The sequence below is a fragment of the Hyla sarda genome, chromosome 10 (genome assembly GCF_029499605.1).
Source record: "Hyla sarda isolate aHylSar1 chromosome 10, aHylSar1.hap1, whole genome shotgun sequence".
Classification (NCBI taxonomy): domain Eukaryota; kingdom Metazoa; phylum Chordata; class Amphibia; order Anura; family Hylidae; genus Hyla; species Hyla sarda.
In genome coordinates, this window is record NC_079198.1 from 119,757,835 (window position 1) to 119,770,717 (window position 12,883).

The following is a 12,883-nucleotide window of genomic DNA, read 5'->3' on the forward strand; positions in this document are numbered from 1 at the left end:
GCAGAGATGTCATTTTACCCAAAAATTCATGGTGAAACGGAAAGAAAATCATTGTGCGAAAAAATCAAAGAAAAAACGCCATTTTGTAACTTTTGGGGGCTTTCGTTTCTACGCAGTGCATATTTCGGTAAAAAATGACAGTTTTCCAAAATCGCAGCATGTAGAGCGTGTGGTGTTTTGCTTATTTTATTTTTTTTTTTCAAAGAAGTTTTGGCATTTTTTCCTCTCATAGACTTCTATGGGAGGGGAAAAATAACACCAGAAAAAAGGGCATTTTTCCCCCAATTCTTCAATAAAAATCTTCATATGGCACAAAAAACGCAGATGGAAAACCACCTAAAATTAGACACACTGGGGAATATTTATCAAAGGATTTAGACTGGTTTTTCCTGTCTAAATTTGTCGCACAGAAAGTTGCAGTCTAAATATGTGCGACTTTTCTGAGACTTTTGCTTTAGAGGATTTTTAGAACATGATGCATGCAAGTCTATTTTAGATGGGACGTTCATGAGCAACGTCCCTGTGCGTCGTCGTCAAGGCAACGTCATTATTCCGGGGCCGGGCGCGAAGCGCGGAGAAGAGGCCCACCCGGGGAAGATGGACAGCCCGGAACGACTATCCCTCCCCACCGGACAGTCCTGCAGCACAGATGGCCCGGACCAGCTCACCCGAACGTCCTGCCGAGCGGAGGTGAGTACAAAACTAAAGGGGGGCTGGATGATGACGAAGGCCCGGGCAGTGGCTGTCCGGGCATGCTGGGAGTTGTAGTTTTGGAACATCTGGAGGTCCGCAGGTTGAAGACCACTGTAAATCAGACATTAACAAGCAGTGATGATGAAGGGGGTGGTGTGGGATGATGACAGGGTAATGATGAAGGGGGGGGGATGATGACAGGGTAATGATGAAGGGGGGGGGGATGATGACAGGGTAATGATGAAGGGGGGGGGGATGATGACAGGGTAATGATGAAGGGGGGGGATGATGACAGGGTAATGATGAAGGGGGGAGATGATGACAGGGTAATGATGAAGGGGGGGGATGATGACAGGGTAATGATGAAGGGGGGGGATGATGACAGGGTAATGATGAAGGGGGGGATGATGACAGGGTAATGATGAAGGGGGGGGATGATGACAGGTGATGATGATGAGGGTGTTGGCTGTCCGGGCATGCTGGGTGTTTTGCAACAACTGGAGGTCCGCAGGTTGCAGACCACTGTTGGAGGAGGTTGTACTCACCTGTCCCCGCCGCTCCGGACCGTCACCGCTGCCCCGGATGTCGCCGTCCCTCACTGTCACCGCGTCCCCGAGGTGTCCCCTACACTCCGGCAAGGCCTCTGCTTCCCCGGCATCCTCGCTCTCCGTCGCTGCCATCACGTCGCTACGCACGCCGCTCCTGTTGGATGACGGGACGGCGTGCGCAGCGACGTGATGACGACGAAGGAAAGCGCCGACGATGCAGGGGATCACGAAGAGGACGCGTCGGAGCCCTGAGGACAGGTAAGAGACATCACCGGAGCTCACGGGGAACCGTAAACGGCTATCCGGTGGCAGCTGAAGCAGTCTGCGCTGCCGGATAGCCGTTTATGCGATGGCCCAGACATAAAAAAGCATCGTATGTTGATGCTACCTCTGAGAGGCCATCGCATGTTGAAATTATCGTATGTCGGGGCCATCGTAGGTCGGGGGGGTCACTGTATATGTAAAATGGCTCCAATATAGAGAAATACAGTGGCAATTTATTTATTTATATGACATCATCCCCAAGAAGTGGGACCACAAGAAGTCTTTATCAGTCTTTGGCACGATGGGAGCTGTAGTTTTGTAACAGCTGAAGAATAGAGAACCATTGGTTGGGATCATAAAGGAACACAAGAATCCACACGATATCACAATAGGTTGTGCCGAATGGCAAACTCTACTACATCTGTATTTTCCCTTCCCGGATAATTTTAATCTGAAATGGAACCAAGGCAGATCCGGACACCAATGTTTGCCTCTTCTTCCTACAGACAGAACTCTACCCGTATGTCTGTCTAGCTGTCGCTGGGAGGCTTTGCACGGTGAAGCATTTCCTTGGCCAGTACAATTTTAGTCTGGAGAGGCATAAAGTGAAGTAGATCTGGGACCTGCTTCCCCGCAGCACCATCCTGTGTAACGTTCCAGCTCAATCATTATAACTTCTGTCCACATTAATGATCACAAGTTAAATCATCTCCCAATGTTCATATTAAACGTGTCCTCTGTAATTAATGTGGGACTTCTCTACATGTGCTCCAAGCCCTAGCTTTAATTCCAGGCTGTTAAAGGAGAACTACCGCACATTCTTTTTAATAAGAGATTGCCCTTCCCGAGAGTCAGATTAATACACCGTTAAGCATAGTCTCGCACCAATATGGTAGGATTGAGAAAGAAGAAAGGACGGATCACAAAGCTGCGTAACATATGGATATTTCCCTAAATTATAGCATTAGGGTCTGTAATAATACTGTATATCTAGATGGGGGCCATAGTCACTGAATAAATCAGCAATAACAGTGCCACCCAAGTCATAAAAAACTATGTTTAAGACAATGGCAAAATTTGTTAAAGGGATAGTCCAGTGGTGAAAAACTTATCCCCTATCCTAAGGATAGGGGATAAGTTTGAGATCGCGGGGGGTCCGACCGCTGGGGCCCCCTGCGATCTCTCTGTACGGGGGCCAGGCTCTCCGGCCAGATAGCGGGTGTCGACCCCCGCACGAAGCGGCGGCCGACACGCCCCCTCAATACATCTCTATGGCAGAGCCGGAGATTGCCGAAGGCAGCGCATCAGCTCTGCCATAGAGTTGTATTGAGGGGGCGTGTCGGCCGCGGCTTTGTGCGGGGTCGACACGACCCCTTCGCGCGAGCTGTCGGGGCCCCGTACAGGAGATCTCAGGGGGGGGGCCCCAGCGGTCGGACCCCCCGCGATCTGCAACTTATCCCCTGTCCTTAGGATAGGGGATAAGTTGTTCACCACTGGGTTCACCACTGGACTACTCCTTTAAGGCTGTGGCGTAGATGCAGAATCAGGTGACTTGACTGTTTTCCATGGATTGGCGTGACCGGCGTTCTCATACAGAATTAGAATGACTGGAGACTCATATTGATGCTACTTCTCAAAAGCTGGGATCAAAAACCATTAAAGGGGTACTCCAGGAAAAAAACTTTTTTTTTTAGACATATATATCAACTTTCTTCAGAAAGTTAAACAGATTTGTAAATTACTTCTATAAAAAAAATCTTAATCCTTTCAGTACTTATGAGCTGCTGAAGTTGAGTTGTTCTTTTCTGCCTAAGTTCTCTCTGATGACATCTGTCTCGGGAACCGCCCAGTTTAGAAGCAAATCCCCATTTCAAACCTCTTCTACTCTGTGCAGTTCCCAAGACAAGCAGAGATGTCATCAGAGAGCACTGTTGCCAGACAGAAAACAACAACTCAACTTCAGCAGCTGATAATTATTTAAAGGATTAAGATTTTTTAATAGAAGTAATTTGCAAATCTGTTTAACTTTCTGGAGCCAGTTGATATTTAAATTTTTTTTTTTTTTCCTGGATAACCCCTTTAAAGGGGTACTCCGGTGGAAAACACATTTATTTCAATCAACTGGTGCCAGAAAGTTACTTCTATTTAAAAATGCTATCACCTAAAAAGTACTTATCACCAGCTGTATGCTCCAGATTGAGTTGTATTTATTTCTGGAGTTATTTTCAGTCTGACCACAGTGCTCTCTACTGACACCTTTGTCCATGTCAGAGGTTTGCAAATCCCCATAGCAAACCTCTCCTGCTCCAGACAGTTCCTGATACGGACACAGGTGTCAGCAGAGAGCACTGTGGACAGACTGGAAAGAACTACACAACTTCCTCTGGAGCATACAGCAGCTGCTAAGTACTGGAAGGATTAAGATTTTTAAATAGAAGTAATTTACAAATCTGTTTAATTTTCTGGCACCAGTTGATCTGAAAAAAAAAAACTTTTTTCCCACCGGAGTACCCCTTTAACCCTGTATGTCATACATATATGTTGGCATCTTGTCAAGAAAAGCTGCTGAGGTATACCACAGCAGAACCCATTAATAGCCAGAATGTAGTCATGTTTGGGCCACTAGACAATGAATTCACTGCCATGATGCCACAGTACATGTTGGCATCACTATTTTATACCTACATGGTGCAGTATTAACAGGGAATGCTACCGGCCTAATACCTGTAGGAAATATGGCTGCAAGGTTTAAGAGAAGATGTGTAAAGTTAATCAAGACAGCAATATTGTTACCGTAATTTAGTGTATTATGTCTATGACATCAAGAGCGCCCGGTACCGGCTCCAGTGTTCGGAACAGTTTGTACCAAACGCTGAGCAGCGGAGTACCCCTTTAATTTGTCGCCTCTGGCCTACCACCACAATTTACCTCCACAGCCAGATGTGCTATTGCCTTAATAGGCCCCAATATTGTTCCATGATATTAAGGCCTAATAACAATGAATATTTTACACAGAGGCCTATACCTCTGATTTCATAGAATCATTGAAAAAAATATCTCAAACCACCAACACTTCTGGAAGATAACTTGTAACAAATAGATAAGAAAACATTAAAGGGGTATTCCAGGAAAAACCTTTTTTTTTTTTATATCAACTGGCTCCAGAAAGTTAAAGGGGTATTCCAGGATTTTTTTTTATTTGACTATGCTACAGGGGCTGTACAGTTAGTGTAGTTCATGTCACGATGCCGGCTGGCAGGAGGTGGATCCTCTGTGCCAGAGAGGGATTGGCGTGGACCGTGCTAGTGGACCGGTTCTAAGTTACTACTGGTATTCACCAGAGCCCGCCGCAAAGCGGGATGGTCTTGCTGCGGCGGTAGTAACCAGGTCGTATCCACTAGCAACGGCTCAACCTCTCTGACTGCTGAAGATAGGCGCGGTACAAGGGAGTAGACAGAAGCAAGGTCGGACGTAGCAGAAGGTCGGGGCAGGCAGCAAGGATCGTAGTCAGGGGCAATGGCAGGAGGTCTGGAACACAGGCTAGGAACATACAAGGGAACGCTTTCACTGGCACGATGGCAACAAGATCCGGCGAGGGAGTGCAGGGGAAGTGAGGTATACATAGGGAGTGCACAGGTGAACACACTAATTAGAACCACTGCGCCAATCAGTGGCGCAGTGGCCCTTTAAATCGCAGAGACCCGGCGCGCGTGCGCCCTAGGGAGCGGGGCCGCGCGCGCCGGGACAGGACCGACGGAGAGCGAGTCAGGTACGGGAGCCGGGGTGCGCATCGCGAGCGGGCGCCACCCGCATCGCGAATCGCATCCCGGCTGGAGGCGGTATCGCAGCGCACTTGGTCAGTGGAACTGACCGGGGCGCTGCCGTAGTGAGAATGTTGCGAGCGCTCCGGGGAAGAGCGGGGACCCGGAGCGCTCGGCGTAACAGTTCATAATATAGTGTCTGTACCTATGTGTGACGGTTTTCTCACAATTCTTCTGTGATTTTCACCCCAATATTTATTTTTAACGGCATACAAAATGACTGCTGTCTCTGATTTTTCCCAGGTTGCAATGCGGCCGAGACCTGACTCACTAGTCAGCTGATGACAGGGAGCCTGTCTGCTTCAATGGGTGGAGCGATCAATCTGCAACTAATGCAACAGCTGGAGGCACCCTGATTGAAAACCACAGGTCTGCAGCTCATTTATGTTTCAATGGGTGGGGTGGCTGATGTGTGGGAAGGAGGAAAATGGAATCATGGGATTTGTAGGCAAACAAGAAAACTGAAAACAGGAAATACAAGTTCACAAAAAGCTAGCCACAGTGTTATGGTAATCTCACAACATAGCCATTTATCCCCAAGACAAGCGCAGATCCTTCCTAAGCATGTCTATTACTGCCTGCCAGGTACGTACTAAAATCACCTTATGCTGGAGAACCCCTTTAAACAGATTTGTAAATTACTTCTATTAAAAAAAACGTAATCCTTTCAATAATTATCAGCAGCTGAAGTTGAGTTGTTCTTTTCTGTCTGGCAAGAGTGCTCTCTGCTGACATCTCTGCTTGTTTAGGGAACTGCACAGAGTAGAAGAGGTTTGCTATGGGGATTTGCTTCTAAACTGGGCGGTTCCCGAGACACGTCATCAGAGAGCACAAAGAACAACTCAACTTCATCAGCTCATAAGTACTGAAAGGAATAATATATTTTTTTTTTTATAGAAATAATTTACAAATCTGGAGCCAGTTGATATATAAAAAAAAGTTTTTTCCTGGATAACCCCTTTAAAGGAGCTTATCCAGAATTTAAGAAAACTGAGCTGATTTCTTCAATAAACACCACCAACCCTGTCCTTAGGTTGTGTCTGGTATTGCAGCTCCGGTTCATTGAAGGGAATGGAGCCAAGTTGTAATACCACACACACATCCTGAGTAGAGATGAGCGAACTTACAGTAAATTCGATTCGTCACGAACTTCTCGGCTCGGCAGTTGATGAATTTCCTGCATAAATTAGTTCAGCCTTCAGGTGCTCCCGTGGGCTGGAAAAGGTGGATACAGTCCTAGGAAAGAGTCTCCTAGGACTGTATCCACCTTTTCCATCCCACCGGAGCACCGGAAAGCTGAACTAATTTACGCAGGATAAGTCATCAACTGCCGAGCCGAGAAGTTCGTGACGAATCGAATTTACTGTAAGTTCGCTCATCTCTAATCCTGAGCACAGGCGTGGTGCCCCCTTTTAAATCATTCACAATCAGTTCACATACTGTGGACTTATAAACATTACAAATAGTGGAGTTCCCCTTTAATCAATATTGCTGCTGTTACATTGTACGTAAGACAGTCTATAACAAGCTCTATGAAATCTCGTCTCACCTGACTTTTCTGCTGCCTGGACTGCTATTCTTCCAATTTTACCCTAAAAGGTAAAAACAAGGAAACGGCTCTGGACACGGAATTATAAAATAACGCTCTACCTTCTGGAACGAGCAGCAGGCGCTTCCGAATCTCCTGATACATGGAAACATATATATTTATGGCAGACATAAACGACGCTTTGTTATAATTTTCTGCTGATAAACTGCAGGCTCTTCTAATGTGTAGATGATAAAACACACGGTAGCAGTTGTTGTTAGTAATGATATTTGCACATTTCCATCTACTGTTTGTTTAAATCGCCCGCTAAAAGCTTCACTGTAAGTAGTGTTTATGCCGAACTTACAAAAGTGTAATTTATCTTTGGATAAATAAAGTTTTAACAACATGTAAAAAGGGACAGGAATTACGTTATTACGACCAAAACAGTAAATGGATGTGAAACATATTAAAGTTGCAGGGGGAATTTATTAGCACATTGTTCCTTTAAATTTCCACATTCCCAATGCAAGCGGACAGATGGCAAGCTGCTGTTTATGGCAGTCTGTAGTCTGCCAGGTGGTAGTAACACTGTAGACTGCCCATGAGATGGCAAAGAAGCTGCTAGTGCACAACTACCTCTTTGTTCGATCTTCACCTCAATGTGACAGCTGGAGTCCACCTCACCTGGGAAATTGGGGGTCCGGATACCCTAGGGCAGGCATAGGCAACCTTCGGCATTGCAGATGTTTTGGACTACATCTCCCATGATGCTTTGGCAGTATTTAGGCCAGCGGTCTTCAAACTGTGGCCCTCCAGATGTTGCAAAACTACAACTCCCAGCATGCCCGGACAGCCGTTGGCTGTCCGGGCATGCTGGGAGTTGTAGTTTTGCAACATCTGGAGGGCCACAGTTTGAAGACCACTGATTTAGGCTGTAAGAGAATCATGGGAGATGTAGTCCAAAACATCTGCAGTGCCGAAGGTTGCCTATGCCTGCCCTATGATGTACAAATACATAAAAAAATAGTTTATTTAAAGAGGTATTCCAGGCAAAACCTTTTTTAATATATATCAACTGGCTCCGGAAAGTTAAACAGATTTGTAAATTACTTCTATTAAAAAATCTTAATCCTTCCAATAGTTATTAGCTTCTGAAGTTGAGTTTTTGTTTTCTGTCTAACTGCTCAATGATGATGTCACATCCCGGGAGCTGTGCATGATTATATGAGAATATCCCCCATAGGAACTGCACAGCTCCCGGGACGTGAGTCATCAGAGAGCAGTTAGACAGAAAACAACAACTCGACTTCAGAAGCTAATAACTATTGGAAGGATTAAGATTTTTTAATAGAAGTAATTTACAAATCTGTTTAACTTTCCAGAGCCAGTTGATATATATATAAAAAAAGGTTTTGCCTGGAATACCCCTTTAAATAAACTATTTTTTTTCTAACCTTTGACAATCTCCTTCTGTATTTGTACATCATAGGGCAGGCATAGGCAATCTTCGGCACTGCAGAGGTTTTGGACTACATCTCCCATGATGCTTTGGCAGTATTTAGGCTGTAAGAGAATCATGGGAGATGTAGTCCAAAACATCTGCAGTGCCAAAGGTTGCCTATGCCTGCCCTATGATGTACAAAAACAGAATGAGATTGTCAAAGGTTAGAAAAAAAAATAGTTTATTTAAAGGGGTATTCCAGGCAAAACCTTTTTTTTATATATATCAACTGGCTCTGGAAAGTTAAACAGATTTGTAAATTACTTCTATTAAAAAATCTTAATCCTTCCAATAGTTATTAGCTTCTGAAGTTTTCTGTCTAACTGCTCAATGATGATGTCACGTCCCTGGAGCTGTGCATGATGGGAGATTATCCCCATAGGAACTGCACAGCTCCCGGGACGTGAGTCATCATTGAGCAGTTAGACAGAAAACAACAACTCAACTTCAGAAGCTAATAACTATTGGAAGGATTAAGATTTTTTAATAGAAGTAATTTACAAATCTGTTTAACTTTCCGGAGCCAGTTGATATATATATAAAAAAAAAGTTTTGGCCTGGAATACCCCTTTAAAAAAAACAGAACCAATTACCCATTAATTATCATCTGTGTTAAACGATAACACTTACCAATAGATGCTTGCGGAGTTTCCCAATCCTGGAGATCCGTTCATATACACAATACCAGTGTTTCACCCTTCAGTTTTTTGTTTTATAAACCATTTGGTTCGCAATCTCACTAAATATCTTTTTGTACCATTTTTAATGTTCTTTGCGTGCCAGTAAGATCTGTCATGGAGCCGCCGTCTACAATTACATCTCTTGACGCTACGTCAGCTCATTCCCATTTTCCCACTACAGCTACAAACACTCTGACGTCATCACGTCACTCAGTCTCCCATTTATAAAAACCTTCTCCCCTTACGTCCATATTTTTCTGGACATTGGGGGGGGGGGGTATTTATCAAAGGATTTATGTGGGGGGGTTTTTCACGTAACTTTGGCGCAATACTTTGGCGCAGTGTCTTTTTTCACCAAAGTTTGGCGCATCTTCTCCACTGTCATTTTTACAACTTTCTCAAAATCACCTGGTCCTGTGTGTGGGATTTTAACTTTAGTCAGTAATTCATCATTTGCAGCAATCTATCTTTGGCGCATTTTTGCGCCTTTAGGGGTGTTTTTTTTTGGCGCAAATCACCGCCAAGAAATTTTGCACATGGAAAACACACTTAGCAATGTCAGAAAATGTAAAGGCATCAAAATACATAAAATTTTTTTGGGGGGAAAGCAGCGACGCCTCCGGGGCTGCTCAATACTATCCTGCGACATAGTTGTCTCTGAGGAACCTTCACCCTCCGTTGAGCCGGCATTGGACATGGCCGCACAGGTTCAGGAAAGGTAAAGCACTAAAGCAGTGGTCTCCAACCTGCGGACCTCCAGATATTGCACAACTACAACTCCCAGCATGCCCGGACAGCCAACGGCTGTCCGGGCATGCTTAGAATTGTAGTTTTGCAACATCTGGAGGTCCGCAGGTTGAAAACCACTGCACTAAAGTAACAAAAAAAAAAAAACGACCCAAGTTGAAAATAAAATGAAAATAAAATATAATGATATATATATATATAAACCCCACAAAAGTCTTTTTTCAATATATATAGAAGCTGTGTACTAGTTATACAGTGACCCCCCCGACCTACGATGGCCCCGACATACGATCATTTCAACATACGATGGTCTCTCAGAGGCCATCGCATGTTGAAGGCAGCATCAACATACGATGCTTTTGTATGTCGGGGCTAGAGATGAGCGAACTTACAGTAAATTCGATTCGTCACGAACTTCTCGGCTCGGCAGTTGATGACTTATCCTGTATAAATTAGTTCAGCTTTCAGGTGCTCCCGTGGGCTGGAAAAGGTGGATACAGTCCTAGGAGACTCTTTCCTAGGACTGTATCCACCTTTTCCAGCCCACCGGAGCACCGGAAAGCTGAACTAATTTATGCAGGATAAGTCATCAACTGCCGAGCCGAGAAGTTCGTGACGAATCGAATTTACTGTAAGTTCGCTCATCTCTAGTCGGGGCCATTGCATAAACAGCTATCTGGCAGCGCAGACTGCTTCCGCTGCCACCGGATAGCCGTTTACGGTGCCCCGTGTGGTCCGCTGATGATCATTTACCTGTCCTCGGGGCTCCGGCGCGTCCTCTTCGGGATCCCCTGCATTGTTGGTGCTCTCCATCGGCGTCATCACGTCGCTGCGCACGCCGTCCTGTCATCCAATAGGAGCGGCGTGCGTAGCGACGTGATGGCGGCGACCGAGAGCGAGGATGCCGGGGAAGCAGAGGCCTTGCCGGAGCGTCGGGGACACCTCGGGGACAGCGATGGACGGCGACATCCCGGGCAGCGATGACGAGCGGTGACGGTCCGGAGCGGCAGGGACACGTGAGTACAACTTCCTCTAACAGTGGTCTACAACCTGCGGAACTCCAGATGTTGCAAAACTACAACACCCAGCATGCCCGGGCATGCTGGGTGTTGTAGTTTTGCAACATCTGGAGGTCCACAGGTTGTAGACCACTGTCCTATACTTTACATTGCACGGATCCCTCAACATACGATGGTTTCAACAAACGATGGTCCATTTGAAACGGATTACCATCGTATGTTGAGGGACCACTGTACTTCACATCTGCAATTGAAAAAGGGTAGGATTGTACCCGAAACGCGTCTTGCTCATGGATGTACCTGTTGACTGTCCTTTTGAATAAAGTACGGTTGTGCTGATTACACTAGTTCCTCCTACTTTATATGGGATAGCGCCAATTCTTGGAGTTTTTCTTTTTTTTTTTATACATTTTATACTGGAACCACTGCCACAGCTCCCGGTCAAGCTCCTACGGCCTGCGACCAGGAATACCCCATATCCCGGGGTGATATGCTTATTGCCTAGACCTAGCAGGTGAGAGTCCACATTTCATACACTCACCTACTATTCCCTGTACCCACAGGATTACACGAGGCGCTGTCCTCCCCTTTCTTTTTTTACCCTATCTCAAAAACAGAACTAGACCTGTCCATGGCTTGCATCTGGTAATGCAGCTCACGTTCATTTACTACTAAAACAAGAAAAAGAGACTATCATGGAGATTGCACACAAAAGTTATAATCTCTGTGTAAAGCATATTAATGATACATTTGATTGTGGACAAATAACCACATACATACACATCAAAACCACCTACAGTCTATGTAAGTATTCCCGGGGGAGCAGTCCCTAGTAATCTGCTACCTCCTCTCCCTCCCATAAGAAATCTGATTTTGATTCCTGAGGAAGCTACAATTTATTGTGGTAGCCAGGGGGGTGTTAGGAAATACCTAATCACTTTGTGACGCCAGGGCACCGTTAGCCTATACAAGGTCTGAGGTTGGAGACAGCTTCTCCTGGGCCAGACACGGGGAGCAAATGAACACACAGAGGTCAGGTTATGGATAACTATCTTTACTGAGCAGGGTGCAGATGGTAATACACAGACAGTATGGTGCAGAGTGAGAGGATGCAGCCTAACCCCTTGGGAGTCCTGTTGCCTTGCTGAGACTTGTGGTGCTTTCACCAAATGAACTGATACAGACCTAAAAAACTTGTAGATTGATCCTGGTAACTAGGGTTCTGTCAAGGTGTTGTAGCTTTCTCCACCAGAGCATGAACCTCCACCATGCGGGTGATCCTTGCAGAATGACCGGATAGAATACATTTGATCTGGGCCTTCCCTTGAGGCTTCTACACACAACACACCGTTTAAAGGGGTATTCCACTGCTCAACGTTTGGAACTAACTGTTCCGAACGCTGGAGCTGGCGCCGGGAGCTCGTGACGTCATAGCTGCGCCCCCTCCCATAGACTTGCATTGAGGGGGTGGGGCGTGACATCATGAGGGGGCGGGGCTATGACTTCACGAGCTCCCCGCGCCTGCTCCAGCGTTCAGAACATTTTAGTCCAAACACTGAGCAGCGGAGTACCCCCTTAACCACAATGTGGCTCAGACTGAGCTCAACTCTGAACTGGGGCAACTCCTCCCCCCCCCCACTACACTATATGGGGAAGAATTTAGGGGTTCCCATTGGCAGGCAGGGTCACGTGAGGCTTAAACTGCTCCTCTCTTAAGGGTACAGTAACACATTTAACATACCTCGGAATAACAAGATAATTATAGAAAAATATATTAATTTCTTAATAAAGTGCAAACATAATTAATAGAAGTCTCTCAGTGCGCCAAACACCTGTGCCGCAAGGCTGCCCAAACCAGTCCGAAGCCACAGGACAGCCATTGGTGCTGGAACACCACACTATGGTGAAACTGTTAGGCTTAGTCCATAGTTAGCAGCTTATATGGGTCTACTCCTCTGAAAGTACTTCTACATTATAGGTATTTTTTTTTTAAACGTTTTTATGTGTTTCGGTCTGGATGTACTTTGTATCATTAATGTACTTCCTTTTTTGACCCTAAATCCGTGTGCACTTTCCTAG

General features: G+C 45.6%; 1 protein-coding gene across 2 annotated transcripts in view; it reads left to right on the forward strand.

The window, feature by feature from the left end:
• LOC130294231 (uncharacterized) overlaps positions 1-12,883 on the forward strand; it is a 40,140-nt gene that overhangs the window by 1,791 nt on the left and 25,466 nt on the right. Inside the window, exon 2 of one of the 2 annotated variants that reach the window (XM_056543817.1) lies at positions 497-690. In XM_056543817.1, coding sequence (XP_056399792.1) covers positions 508-690 — 183 coding nt within the window. In that variant the 5' untranslated portion in view covers positions 497-507. Of the gene's footprint in view, positions 1-496; positions 691-12,883 lie in introns of those variants that run through there. The other variant, XR_008848440.1, reaches the window with a different exon arrangement.